The 15,013-nt window shown below is 28.1% G+C and overlaps 1 protein-coding gene and 1 long non-coding RNA gene across 7 annotated transcripts; both read right to left on the bottom strand.

The window, feature by feature from the left end:
* Positions 1–133: 133 nt before the first annotated feature.
* On the bottom strand, positions 134–5,918 carry LOC103310602. 6 transcript variants are annotated; one of them, XR_003838867.1, is made up of 12 exons: positions 5,750–5,918; positions 5,381–5,664; positions 5,178–5,314; positions 4,922–5,101; positions 2,661–2,778; positions 1,850–1,968; positions 1,597–1,761; positions 1,261–1,536; positions 1,055–1,191; positions 782–941; positions 458–695; positions 134–387 (listed from the first exon to the last, which is right to left on the bottom strand). It is a non-coding gene; the product is annotated as an uncharacterized LOC103310602 (long non-coding RNA). The 6 variants fall into 6 exon arrangements; XR_003838869.1 differs by having other exon boundaries at positions 782–979; positions 1,850–2,778; XR_001680245.2 differs by having other exon boundaries at positions 1,850–2,778.
* Positions 5,919–8,763: 2,845 nt separating this feature from the next.
* On the bottom strand, positions 8,764–13,112 carry LOC100164316. The gene is made up of 4 exons (XM_001948776.5): positions 12,575–13,112; positions 12,402–12,481; positions 9,894–9,950; positions 8,764–9,355 (listed from the first exon to the last, which is right to left on the bottom strand). Exons 2-4 carry the CDS (start codon positions 12,430–12,432, stop codon positions 8,787–8,789), a joined length of 657 nt encoding a protein of 218 aa, XP_001948811.1. The 5' UTR covers positions 12,433–12,481; positions 12,575–13,112; the 3' UTR covers positions 8,764–8,786.
* Between the last annotated feature and the right edge of the window lie 1,901 nt (positions 13,113–15,013).

The raw sequence follows: 15,013 nt of genomic DNA, 5'->3' as shown, positions 1-15,013 counted from the left end.
ATCAATAGTTATTTTTTTAATTACACCAAAAAAACAAATACATTTTTGTCAAAAAATTGGGTTTGTGTAAAAATAACCATTTTTCTTAATTATTATTTGTTTTTCCAATGTATTTGAAAACACCTGAAGAATTTTCAATTTTTACCTGTCATCCAACTAGAATCACTTTCCCTTTAGAAAAGATGCTGAAGTCCTAACTAATTATGTGTTTATTAGCAATTTAAATATATCGAGGTGATATGTCTAATTACATAAGTGTGTGTGAATAAGACATTATTGAGTATCTAAGGCTTTTTTCTGGGTTTTTTGGGTGAATTGAAATCATAAATTGTAACGTCTCCAAATCCTTTGTTTGTAGGTTTATCATCGTTCGAGAAACACAATTTTCTGAAAATGTCAAGTTTTTAAAAAATATCTAATTACCTAATTCATGAATTATATTAAATAATGATTTTACCTCTTTGATGCGAATTACTAGTCGTGCTTAGAATAATACCAATGTCGCTGTAAATTACTAAAATTTAATTAACTCCTCCATCCGAGACAAGTGGTTTGGATTATGTTTTGAGAGCATTGTATACAATCACTAATTGTGAAATGATTACCGCAGATTCTATGCCAAATAGAAATTGGGATAATCATTTAATTTGAAGATGTTTAGCCATTATTTCCTTCTATTTTCATTTTTTGGAAACCTATATTTGTGAACAAATTATCAAATAAGACTGACTCTAATGTTTTTTAAAAAATATAATCAGTACAACTAAAAAATAATACTTACAAATGAAGATTAACGTAATGTGGCAAGGCGATACATTGGATGTTTTACTGAAAAGAATACTCTTATTCATGGTGATTTTGTACTAAAATGTATGAATAGAACTCTGCTTTCTGTCTCCACAACCTAGCTCCTTGTATGTGGTACATCATATATTTCAGTTCTGAAAACCATAATAAGTATAATCCATTATTGTATGAGCTAAAAACAATAAACTATTAAGTAACTTTTGGTTTGGCAAACATTTAAAATTGGATACTTGAGTGATATATTTACATAAGTGTGTGTGAATTAGACATTATTGGGTATCTAAGGCTTTTCTGGGTGAATTAAAATAATCAACTGTATGGACTCCAAATCTTTTATTCGTGTGTTCATTTTCTTCTAATTCATCGTTGTAGAAACAAAATTTTCTGAAAATGCAAATTGTAAAAAATATATAAATATGTACGTAATTTATGAATTATGTTAAACCATTTAACCTCTTAGATGCGATTTACTAGTCGTGCTCAGAGTAGTACCAATTTTGCCATGAATTACTAACATTTATTTTACTTCTCTATCCCAGACAAGTGGTTTGGATTAAGTTTTCAGACAGCCTCTGACCATATTTACTAATTTACTGAACATTGTTTATAATCACTGATTGTGAAATGATAAATGATTACCGCAGATTCTATGACAGACAGAAATTGGGATAATCATTTAATTCGAAGATGTTTACCCATTATTTCTTTCTATTTTCATTTTTTGAAAATCTATATTTGTGAACAAATTAATAAGAATTATAATCAGTAAAACTAGAAAATAATACTTACAAATGAAAATTAAGGTAGTGTGCCGAGACGATACTTTGGATGTTTTACACTTATGCATGGACATTTTTTTCTAAAATGTATGAATTCAACTCTGTACGAATGTAGTCCGCATTTCTGTTCAAATTTCATATAATTGTAATTTGTGAGTGATTCTAACGTCGGCAACTGAAAAAAAATATAATATTATGTTGTTATTTATTTGATAACAATTATTACTATTTCATGGTACATAGTGATAAGTAAGAATGATTACCAATTGGAGGTACAACTCGGTGGCGGGCATTAAATTTTATTGAAGTCCGATGAACGCTGTTCCACGAACCGGGATTTAAAAGGAAACGATTCCAATTTACAGTCGTTCTACCCTAAACCCTAATAAACATTTCAGAGCTGTAACTACTGTCATAGGTACATTAGTAGTAATCGTGTTTTTTAATATCTTATTAATAAAATAAAATAATTTTTATTATTATTTCACAATAAACATATTCAAAATTAAAATGCCGCAATAGAAGTAATTGCAAAAAATCAATAAAAAATTGATTAATTTAGAATCAGAGTGACATAGAACAGATGTATGTATAAAAGTTAGGTTTCTTTATCTCATATAGGAAAAAAGAAGCATATCGTATAAGAAAACAATGTATTCCCAAGTGTGTATTTGCCAAAATTGCAAAAGCAATTAATTAAAAAATGGCAAAAAAAATGGCAATTAAAATCGTATAATGTAAAAAATGAGTAATTATTGTTGAAATATACAGCCCAAAACTTTTATCAACGTATTATAAAAGTTCACGGTAAGTGCATTATCTGTTTTTTTTTTATTATAGGTAGTTCAATTTTTTATCAAGTTTTGGGCATATATTATAGTTTAAATTAAAAATGCTTACAACTCACTTAAAAACTGAATTATCGCAAAATCTCACACACAAATACAGATATGTTCTTACCATCAAGTTTCATAAAAGGTCAATTCACCCTAATTTTTAAATTCTCAAAGCCAAACATGATCTTGTGACTGCAAATTTGTCTCTTAATAATTAATAGACAGGCTTCATACGAACCTATAGATTCTAAGCTGCAAAGTTAACATCATGATTTAAAATAGATAGACCTTGCCCATGGTCGGTGCTTAGTATATAGATGGCCTTTTCGTTATATTATATTATTTATGTCGGCAACCTAAGGCATAGTACAGGTTGTATGATGAATTGCATAAATTCTGTACGTTTTGAAAGTCAAACAATATTTGATGCAAACAAAATATAAATGCAATATAGGTATTGTGTATAACTATAAAACACAAAATTAAAATTCCATGTTTACATCTAACTTTTTTTTTTTGTCAATATGTTGAACTATCTGTTATTTAGAATTTGATATTTATAATGATTTTTTTTCTTATTATCATTTTACCTTATACTTTTATTGTTACTGAAATTTTGATTAATTTTTCGAATTCTAATTTATTTTATATGTTTGTTTGTTTTGTTTTGTTTTTGTGTCATTACTTTATAGTCTGTTTACTTATTATATTACTTTTTGATAAAGGACATTTTGTCCGTTAAATTTATAATAAATAAATAAATATGCAGCAGTTTCAGTTTAAATTGTTACGGTCATGAAACAAAGTCTAAGGCCACTTAGCATACTGTACAATCCACCAGAATAAATATAAAAATGTACATACATCCACGGTCTAATCATAATAAAATATAAAGAGATGAATTTAATAAAAACCGAAATGCTTAAATTAAAAAAATTGAAATTAACATATTAATCATAAGATTTAGTTTAAAGTTCTGTAATATCCAGACATAAAAAACAATATGTTTTAATTATTTTATATGTCTATTGCTCACTTCAGTTGTATCTTACATTATATTATAATTTATTTTTTCCTACTGAGTAAGAAATTATCTAGTATGTAAACAAAACTGTTACTATCAAGAAATTAAAAAAAAAAGACCAAGTATATAACAACAAATTACAACAAATTACAACAAATTTGTCATATATTTTTAAATTTTAAATTACAATTAAACTAAAAATATGACAAATATCAAAAGTATGATGGTATAATTTATAAAGATTTTAAATACTCTTCTTTTTTATTACAAAATTTAAAAATAAAGTTTTCTTATAATTATAATATATGTCATTGACAAATAATTTTATTCACAAACATGATTCAAATTGCATAAGTATAGTTTTTTTTGTTAAATAAAGTAGTTAATTACTCTGTGGTGGAGGGAAACATAGCAAAATAAGTAAACAAATAAAAGGGAACATCTCCGCTGTCAAAATATACCTAATTTAAGTCTTGTTCAGTTATGTCCATTATTGAAAATTGAAGAGTTTTAATAACAGCCACTGAAGGTGATTGGTGTTCTCTTACTTTTCTTTCAAAGAAATTAGTATTTCCTTGTTGAGAAGTAAGTTCCTTGAATGGGAACGGGTTTAAGAATCTGAAAACCTTTCATTTACATATTAAATTAAATTTGATAAATAAATGTACAAACTGCTGGAAATCCCGATTCTTTTACAGCCTATCAACAACAAAATTGTTTTTGGTTTAAAAATTGTATAGTTTATAGAAAATGCTAATCAGAACATTCGGTGAAAAAATCATATATCTATAGATTTTTTTTTAGTTACACCAAAAATAAAACAAAATCAATTTTTGTCGAAAATAGGAGTTGTGTAAAAATAACCATTTTTCCTTAATTATCTTTTAGTTTTTCCCAATGTATTTTAAGACACCTGGGAATATTCAATTTTTACCTGTCATCCAACTAGATTCACTTTCCCTTTAGAAAAAATACAAGAGACAGAATAAGTTCAAACTAGTTAAGCAATTTAAATATTTTGAGGCCCTCTTTGTTATTGAAATTGTATTCTTGTTCAGCAAAATTGTATTGCCTAAAAAATTAAAACTGTTAAAAATATGTCAATGAAGCATTTGTTTTCTCTCTTTGAACTACAAGCAACATGCAAATGTGAGTACAGTAGATCCAATTTTCTACTGTTAGTCTGGTTATTAAAGTGATATGACATAATATTATAATCGAACTTAAAGGCAAAAGTATTTTTTAAGGAACCTTATAGGGAAGAACTTATTTGTATTTTATTTTTAAAACAAGTTATGGATATTTTAAGATTGTAGCATATAATTATTTATTTATTAATTTATATGGACTAAACAGGCAAAGCCTTTTGATACAAATATAAGTCCAAGCACAAAATTAGATATGCAAAGTGTACCGTGAACAGGGGGGGTATGTTAGTTAATGACACATTAAAAACCTATCAAAAATATTCTCACCTTTAAGTTTCATAATTCACTCCAGTATTGTATGGCTTCATCTGAACCGGCAGAATTATCTTTAAAAAGTTAACGTCTGTAAAATTGTCAATACATTGGCTCCACTACCTAGCTCCTTGTATGTAGCACATTATATATTTCAGTTTTGAAAACCATAATAAGTATAATCCCTTGTATGAACTAAAAACGATAAACCACTAAGTAATTTTTGGTTTTAACAAACATTTAAAATTAGAGACTCGAGTAATATACTTACATAAGTGTGAGTGAATTATACATTATTAAGTTGCTATGGCTAGTCTGGGTGAATTAAAATCATTAACCGCAACGTCTCCAAATCTTTTGTTTGTCTGTTAATTTTCTTCTAACTCGTCGTTAGAGAAATATAATTTTCTGAAAATGTCAAACTGTAAAAAATATCTAGATAGCAAGTTTATGAATTATATTAAATGATTTTACCTCTTAGATGATTTACTAGTCCTGCTCGGAGTAGTAACAGTGTTGCTATAATTTATTAAAATGTATTTTATAATGTTTATTTTACTTCTCTATCCTAGACAAGTGGTTTGGATTATGTTTTGTGACGCTCTCTGGCTATAATATCAACCAATATACTGATCCTTGTTTATAATCACTGATTGTGAAATGATTACCGCAGATTCTATGACAGACAGAAATTGGGATAATCATTGAATTCAAAGATGTTTAGCCATTATTTACTACTATTTTCAATTTTTGGAAATCTATATTTGAGAACAAATTAGCAAATTAGACCGAGTCTATATTATTAAGAAAATATAATCAGTATAACTATAAAATAATACTTACAAATGAAAATTAAGGTAATGTGGCGACACTTTATATGTTTTACTAAAAAGAATACTTATGCATGGCAATTTTTTACTAAAACGTATGAATACAACTCTGTACGTATGTAGTCTTCTGTTCAAATTTCAAATAATCGAATTATTCAAAAATCAAAAGTCGACGGTCATCAATAAAATATTAATAATATGTTGTGATTTATTTGATAACAATTATTACTATCTTAGTGATAAGTCAGAACAGATATCTATTGGCGGTACTTTTGAGTTCTGGCCGATGTGGCGGGCATTTAGATTTTAATGAATTCCAAATCATGACGTCTTGACCACGACTTGAGAGGACGTGAAACGTAACACGGACATTTTATTGTCTCCGTTTTGTATAGTCAATTTACGATCAGCAGATCACATTTAGAATCGTTAGTTTAAAAGTTACAGTGAAACATTTATCAGTGATGCTTTGCTTATAATTATGAACTACTTATGAAGAACCTTTTAAACAATTTTCTAGCCTTACCTATGAACATTTTAAATTTTATACACTTTAACTACAAAATAATTTACAAATTGTCGGGAGATTGACATATTTTGAATACTTATAAAAAGTGCCAATGTATCTTAAATATTTGTAAATAGGTATAATTTCAACTAATGAGGAACCTTGTACTAAATTATTGAATTTTTTTACAAATGAACAATTTTTCATCAAGTAAAAGAAAACCTAAAATAAATCTAAATACGGATGGTCAAATGTTTTGGTAACTGAGGTTACCTAACAATTATTTCAAAAATAATATACAATTTTTAATAAATTTCCATTCTTTATTTTTGTTTTTCCCAATTATTTTAAAAAGTACCGACAGTTTTCCATATTGACTTCCTTAGAGAACAAACTAGATCCAATTTTCTATGAAAAAAACCTCCACCAAAATTATTGATGATAAGACCATTTTTTCTAGGGATGGGCCGATACTCGATATCGGTGGTATCGGGTTTATCGGTATCGGTTTTTTTTTAAACCAAAACCAAACCTATCAACATAATAGTATTGATTATAAATTGTAATGGTTAAATGTAAAATAATAATATTATTTCGGCTGATAGTATCGGTGATATTTTAATATCGGTTCATTGTTTATGCTGTAAATGTTGGTGTACAAATATATCGGGTATCGGTTTTTTATCGGTTGCATGTATCGGAATATCGGATATCGGAAAAAAGAGGTATCGGCCCAACCCTAATTTTTTCTACTAGAAAAAGGCAGTAACTTCAGACACAAAAAACAACATATAATTGTAAAACCAATACATTAATATTGCTACGTTTAGAGTCTAAAAGTAAATTAGGTTAGTACAAATAGGCATTTACATGATGACTGACATGCGACGTCATGTCATGTATAACAATATTTGATTACTTTTTAATACATTAAAGCAACTAATATAATATCATTAGATGCAAAATGTTCTCAGCTCAAAGCATGTCAGTCAATGTGTTAACTATGCAAAAAACAAAATTATGAGTTTTTAACCAAAAATTCTATTAATCTGACTACCATTAAAAGAATACTATTTTTAATTTTAAAACAATTTTACACAATTACACAAAAAATTCTGTATTATTATTAAAAGTTCAGCTGTAAAATATTAAAATTTACATGTATTTAAAAAAAAAAAGTACAAATCTCAATTAAATTCAGCATATTACATTAAACTGACAATTTAATAAATAATAAACTATAAAATAAAATATCTTTTTTAATTTACTTCATACAGTATATTAATAATAATAAAATATAGAAAAAAACACCAATTATTGATGGTAAATAGAGGTATACTAAATTAAGCTTCATTAAGGTGTTCCATAATATAATTTAAGAATTCTTCATCTTCCATGAGAGGAACATAATATTTTTGTGCATCAAATTTTACTGCTGATGTCTCAAGGTTCCACCCTGGAACTAACTTTTTATAATATTCCAATGGAATGTAATTACACAAAAATCCTATGTAATCAAATGTATCTTTGATGATGTGATACCTCGCCATGTGGTATCTCAACATATCTGTATACAACTGCAAATTTACTTCATCTTTAAGAATTTGCTTTAATAACTGTGCTAAATATTTGACAAACCTTTCTGCATACTTCACTGAATATATGTTATAATTTGGTTGTAGTTTAATAATTAAAAAATTGTAAAGACGTTTGGTAATCCAATATTCTTTCTTATACAGAGACTTAAACTTTTGTTTTACATTTTCTTCAACTTGTGATTGATAAAATATAATTTCAGAGGGAGATTGTGTGAACGATGATGTTGACTCTGAGGTTTTTTGTCCACCAAACACTACAGTTAGAATTGAAGGACTGCGATTACATGAACGTGAACGTGTTACTAATGATCTTGGTCCATCATTATGATCATCAAGTTCAAAAGCGCCTGGATGAGTAGATTTTCGTTTATTTGTTGACATGATTTTAATTGTATTAACTATATTTTCTCCAATAGATAATTTATTTTTCTTAGGCGTTTGAAATGGATTCATATTAACATTCTGGATACTTGATATGTTTGTGGATTCATCAGGTAATGTTGTCCAAAATAATGAATTATCAGAATTATTATCAAAAGGTTCATTATTAAAATTAGCCATGTGTTTTGAAGTTCTAGTAGAACCAATAGATAAATTATCTTCATCATTTGGTGGTATCAATCTTTTACGCTTTTGAAAACGATTTAAACAAATACTACTCTGAGTTATCTCCATTTGACTATCATCATCTAGAATATTCTCAAAAAAACGACTAACGTTTTGAGAAAGTGGTTTGTGTTTTTTTTTAAATGCTGTGGTTTTACATTCTGAATAATATTTTGTGTCATTGAATTTTGATATATTTACAACAGTAGAAGGAGATTCAATAACCATAAAATCTCCTTTATCTTTTAGAGTATCTGAAGGATTAGCACTACACTCTTTTAATGTCTCAATATTAATATGGGAATTACTACTCTGAGTTATCTTCATTTGACTATCATCTAGAATATTTTCAAAACAACAACTAACGTTTTGAGAAAGTGGTTTGTGTTTTTTTTTTGAAATTCTGTGGTTTTACATTGTGAATAATATTTTGTGTCATTGAATTTTGATATATTTATAACAGTAGAAGGAGATTCAATAACCATAAAATGTTCTTTATCTTTAAGAGTATCTGAAGGATTAGCACTACACTCTTTTAATGTCTCAATATTAATATAGGAATTACTACTCTGAGTTATCTTCATTTGACTATCATCATCTAGAATATTTTCAAAACAACAACTAACGTTTTGAGAAAGTGGTTTGTGTTTTTTTTGAAATGCTGTGGTTTTACAATCTGAATAATATTTTGTATCATTGAATTTTGATATATTTACAACAGTAGAAGGAGATTCAATAACCATAAAATCTTCTTTATCTTTAAGAGTATCTGAAGGATTAGCACTACACTCTTTTAATGTCTCAATATTAATATAGGAAGTTGTGTCTGATGAATTTAATGGCGATACTGTGGCTGACCATTCTGCATTAATAGTTTGTTCTCCAGCTTGCCGTAAAACTTGTTGGTCTAAAAACAACAAATAATTATCAGTTAAAATATATTCTACTATTAACTGTTTTAGATTTTAGAATTTAATTAACCTATTTAAAATTAAAATATTAAAAAGTATATATATGCATACTGAACATCATAAGTTATAAATAAAAGTATAAAGATAATTGATTTAAATATCACCAAATAAATTAATACTTTAATATCAAACTCATCATTAATTATAAATGGTTGTAGATGTGTAGAATGAATAAAAATAATTATCAATATGTTAATTTTTAAATAAACATGAAATGTAAATGAATAAAAAGTAGGATACCTATTTGTTTATATTTTAATTATTTATGTATAATTCACAAATTAATAGAAGTTCAAAATTAAAAGTTATTATAAAAATCCTATTGAAAAAATAGCATATTTTAGTATATATGGATGAAAACCACATGGAAATTGAGTGGTAAAAACTTGTTATTGCTTCAAAATCTAAGCCCTAAAAATAGGTTTTGGTAGAATTATTACCTACCTATATCCTCAGTTTTAAAATATTACTTACCAATTTCTTCATTGGAACTATCCATTTCATAACTTAATGCAACAGACTTAGCTGAACCTAAAAATTATAGGGATTATTAATATACATACATTGTTGATTAAAAATAAAAATTGATAAAAGTTTTTATTTGAGTCTAATCCAGTGACATTATAAGTGGTATATTTAGTTTTTACCACAAAGATAAATGTTTGTTTTATACTTGCCAGGGCCCTAGAAAAACTACCATTATAAATGTTATAAAATTAGTTTTGCAATTCCTATGTTAAATACAAAATTAAACCTAAATGTTGAGTACTGTTACTTATGAATAGGGCCAACAATTATATGCCCTTAAAATCTATAAAATATGTATGCAGTTATGCCCTAAAAATTACCAAAATATGCCCTTAAAATATGCTCTAAAAAAAATGTTATTGTAAAAAAATGATTAAATGATTTATTTTTTTATGTATTATACAATTTATACTATAATACAATATTATTATTTATTGCCAATGAATAATGATTTACAAAAATGTGTGATATTAAAAAATTGAAAATTAAAAAACAAAAACATTAATCAGATGATAAACATTTTAATTTTTACCCGATGTTATTACATTGAATAATTAATGATTTGTATAAGTTTTCAAACAGCATTGAGCGTCAATTGCCCGTTAACAAATTTTTGTAGCGTGGAAAAGAACGTTCTACATCAACGGATGTAATAGGTGCGTATTTATAATGCAACAAATCGTTGCTGGTCAATGGGCTTTTTATAATATTTTAATTTTTAAGTGAGTTATGAGTACATTAAGATGTACAAACAATTTACAATTTTTAAATACTTATAGCTCGCTTAAAAATTAAAATATAATAAAAAGCCCATGAGGTTGTCTAGATAATAATCTTACCTTTAGATTTGATAAGAGGTCAATTCACTCTAATTTTTAAACCAACGGAGTTACACGTGTTCTGCTGAGCGTAGAATTTTCTTTGTTATGTACTTGTAAGATGGAGACGACATATGCGGGTATCACGTCCTCTTAATGATTAATATATCACAGTGGCGTGTTGACTGTGATTTTGAATATTGATAATTTTAAAGGGTGGGTGGTTCGTGGGTGAGTGAGTTTCGGATTTAATGCAAAAAATAGCAAATGTGGGCAATGAGGGGGGCATGGCCCCTGTGGCCTAACCCTGGATATGCTATATTTCACTTTGCCATGCCACTGATTCATCATATCTAAGTGTGGTATAATAGGTATGAGAACAGTGAGTGAATGTATAATTTCATAATTTACCTAGGTATTAAATTATGGTATTTAAATGTTGTATTTTTTAGTTTGTTTAATATATATAATATTTTATATCAACACGACAACACGTATCTAATAAAAAGATAAGTGTAATGTCGATCAAATTTTTTTTAAGAGGCCTCCAGGAACAATTGCAGTTTAGCTACCACGCAATTTTTTCAATTTTTTTTTTGAAACATGTATTTCAGCGAGTTAAGAACGATGGTGCAAATATAAATTTGCGCAAATCATTATTTTGGAAGTTATAGCATTCTAAAGTTTGCGATTTGGCGGTTTTTTGCATGTTCGCCACACTATTCCAGCGCGTATATTTTACCTATCACTAATTTAGATTTTTATTTCGGGCACGAGTTTAAAACAATGCAGTAAAACTAAATTTTCGGAAATGATTATTTTGGAAGTTATAAAATAAGTAATTATTTAAAAATTTGTTATATAAGAGCGTTAAAATAAAGCGTTGCGCGCATGAGTAAAACACCGAAAATAGTGAACTTCGCAAGTTTATAACTTTAAAAATATTCATTTGCGCAAATTTATTTTTGCACCATCGTTTTTAACTCGTTGAAATACATATGTTTCAAAAAAAAAATTGAAAAAAATCTCGTGGTAGCTAAACTGCAATTATACCAGCCTCCAATTGGTAGTTGCACTCCGGCCTCCTGAGACTTAGATCCGGCACTGAGAGCAACACCCACTTACCCACATTTTTTTGTTTGAGGACCCCCTGTTAAAATCTTCTGGATCTGAGCCTGCTGACATGTATAAAGTTTAAATTGTCTATAGCATAAAATTAATAAAAGACCCGGTTATCTGATGTGTCAAACAAGACGTTAAAGTAGTTAAAAATAACTTATTTTGTTATAGTGATTTTTTATGGTCCAAACTTTAAATAGTAACCTAAGGTAAACAGAATTCTTAGTATGTTGTCTATAGTTGAAATATGAACTATTTACATTGAATAAATGATCATTATTCATAATAAATAAACAAAAAACTGTTCAAATGTAATCACAACTAGGTACCTACCTATACTGTCTTATACAGTGCGAATATTTTAATGCAATACAAGACTAACGGGTTATTTATACTTTAGTACGATTGAAATATACGATGAAATTAATGTAAAAGAGGGTTGGTGACTTTCCAATTGCCAATTAACAAACTAGGTACCTATACATTTTTTATGAATATTAATAATTTAAATACTTACTCGTACTAGTGTTATGTATCGAGGACCCCATTACAAACTGACGAATTAACGACGATTGGTATTGTTCATTTGCTTGTGATCTGTAGTAAACAAAAATTAGTGTTAAAGTGCTACTCGGTGTTTGTTTGAAACAAATGCATAATAAAATATTATAAAAGTATACAATATCATACCTAACAACAATTGCCGCAGACCGCAGTGAAGCTTAGCGACAAATGACAATGAGTAGTTACGACTTACGACTTAGGAATATTCCAAGGCATAACCACAGAACAAGACAACGGTAAGAACGTGGTTTAGCGGAACAGCGGGTACATAGATTCAGAATTGTTGAACATTTGATCAGCAATAATAAATTGTCGATTAACAATTATCAGAAAACACAAATGAACAATGATAAGATTCGAAATTTCAACGGAAATTCAAATGAAATCGTAGTTTAGAATTCAGTGTAGCCAGTTCGGTTCTGTGCCGTTGAACAATACGTCATATTTTCTGTTTACACGGATTTTTAGGAGTTCGATATAGGCAATATGAAGACTGGAGAGAAAGTGCGCACCAGCCGAGCGGCAAGCAGTGCAGTAAGGGGCTATTATACTTGTCACCGTATTCCGTGTAAATAATTGGTAATAACTAAGGGCCGTTCTTACAATACCCGGTAAAATTTCGATTAACGCTAACCGACTGATAACAGATTTTTTTACCGGCAGAATTCGGCCGGTTAAGTGTCGGTTAACTTTAACCAGACATTGTAAGAACGGCCCTAATAAGTGAATAACCAATAACGTATTTTCCGACCGATGCGGTACACAAACAACGAAGCACGGCATTGTTCTCACGACATATGCCACCAAAAACCCATTGCTTAACCCATTATTAATCTATTGTATAGCTTTTATCTATGGGCCTGGCGTGATGACTGAAAGAAAAAATGTTCATAACGAAAAAGCGTGACCGAAAGATGTTATTATTATTATTATTATTATTATTATTATTATCTGCGGTCGTCGGCTATTGGCGATTTAAAACTTATCAATTATCTGGTCGGCAGGGGGTGGATCTGTAACGGGGAACTAGTAAAATGACATTGGAATGGAAAAATATGTAGGAAAACTTAAAGGGAACCTTGTTTAACAATTTCAAATCTTAGATATGCATAGAAAAATGTTTATGAATTTGAATTTCTAACTCGAATAATTTGCCAATTTTCGTAATTTTGATGAATTTTGCAAAAATAGTTAAAGCTCACAAAAATAACAGTGGATTTACGAACAACTTATTTTTTTAATTCACACTAAGAACTTCTGAGGAACCTTGTATTTAATTTTAAAGTTTTTTAACCAAGCGAAAATTTTTTATCGACAATAATTAACTAATAAAAATAGAATTTTTTTTTATGCCTATAAGGCTATAAATATCCCAAAAAGATTCACAATATTTTGAAAATTATATGATGAACAGGAATTGCTCATGTAAACTTCAGTGAAAACTAATCTATTGAACTTTAAAAGTTTAAACCCCACAACAAGTATTAGCTTATAAGGGTTTAGTAACTTTTTATGGTATTTATATATGTTTAGACATTTAGTTATAATAAGATTTTTATTATTAAAAACAGATATAAGAAAAAAAGTAATTTATGTACGGTTATTATTTTTGGAGTTAAACTAAAAATTAAATTGATTTTTTTGAAAACTGGTTATGGCGTAAAGATCTCAATTTTTCCCTTAAATTTTTGTGTTTTTCCTGGCGCTTTAGAAAACTATTGCGAATTTTTTACTTTTGACCACCAAGTACCAACTAGATTCACATTCCTACAAGAAAATAAGCTATTGAAGAAAATTAAAGCATATTTTTTGGACCAAAAGGTGATGACAGACATAAAATTAAATTAAAAAAAACATCATTGTAAAATCAATGTTAAATAAAAACATTCATCATTCTGCTCAGAATCTAAAACATAATATAATATTATTTTAATACTTATTAAAGTATTTTGTATAGTATAATATTCAGTGCCGGCGCTAGGGGGACATATGTCCAGGGCCCCGTGATTTATAATTATCATCTTAATACCGTGAGACACATTGACATTTTATATTAACAAATTATTAATCTATATTATACCTATTTAACCTAATCTAACCTACCTATAACAAATTCATGTATTTCAGTTTGTGCCCAGCCCTGCCTATACATGTGCATTCACACATTTAAATATCATTAAAAATGTTTCTTTCACTAGGTACTGCTCGTCTGCTCGTAATTCAAATGTGTTCAATTTGTGTTTAATAACGAGTGGAAACAACCACTAATAAGAAATTATTTTTAATTAAAATATTGCGCGGCACTTGTTATAGTGATTTAATATATTAATAACTTGACGGAAGCAAAACCATCAAGATTTTCTAGAAAGAAATTTTAGTGAATCGTGTCTATCGATAGAATGTTATAATATCGGTTTAAGAGGACGCCACACCCGCCTTTGTTGTCTCCGTCTTACAAAAGCGTAACATAGCAAATTTACGCTCAGCAGTTCACGTTTTATGCCGTTAGCTTAACAATTAGAGTGAATACGACCTATTATGAAATTTGATGGTAAGAACATTATC

This window comes from Acyrthosiphon pisum, chromosome X (genome assembly GCF_005508785.2).
Source record: "Acyrthosiphon pisum isolate AL4f chromosome X, pea_aphid_22Mar2018_4r6ur, whole genome shotgun sequence".
Classification (NCBI taxonomy): domain Eukaryota; kingdom Metazoa; phylum Arthropoda; class Insecta; order Hemiptera; family Aphididae; genus Acyrthosiphon; species Acyrthosiphon pisum.
The sequence above is the reverse complement of the archived record's forward strand: the minus strand, read 5'-3'. Positions and strand labels throughout refer to the sequence as shown.

Coding starts and splice junctions, on each gene's coding strand:
- LOC100164316 (XM_001948776.5), bottom strand. CDS start 12,432: ATGGGGTCCTCGATACATAACACTAGTACGA. Junction 9,951..12,401: donor GATACATAACACTAGTACGA/GTAAGTATTTAA, acceptor TATAATTTTTAG/GTTCAGCTAAGTCTGTTGCA. Junction 9,356..9,893: donor TAGTTCCAATGAAGAAATTG/GTAAGTAATATT, acceptor TGTTGTTTTTAG/ACCAACAAGTTTTACGGCAA.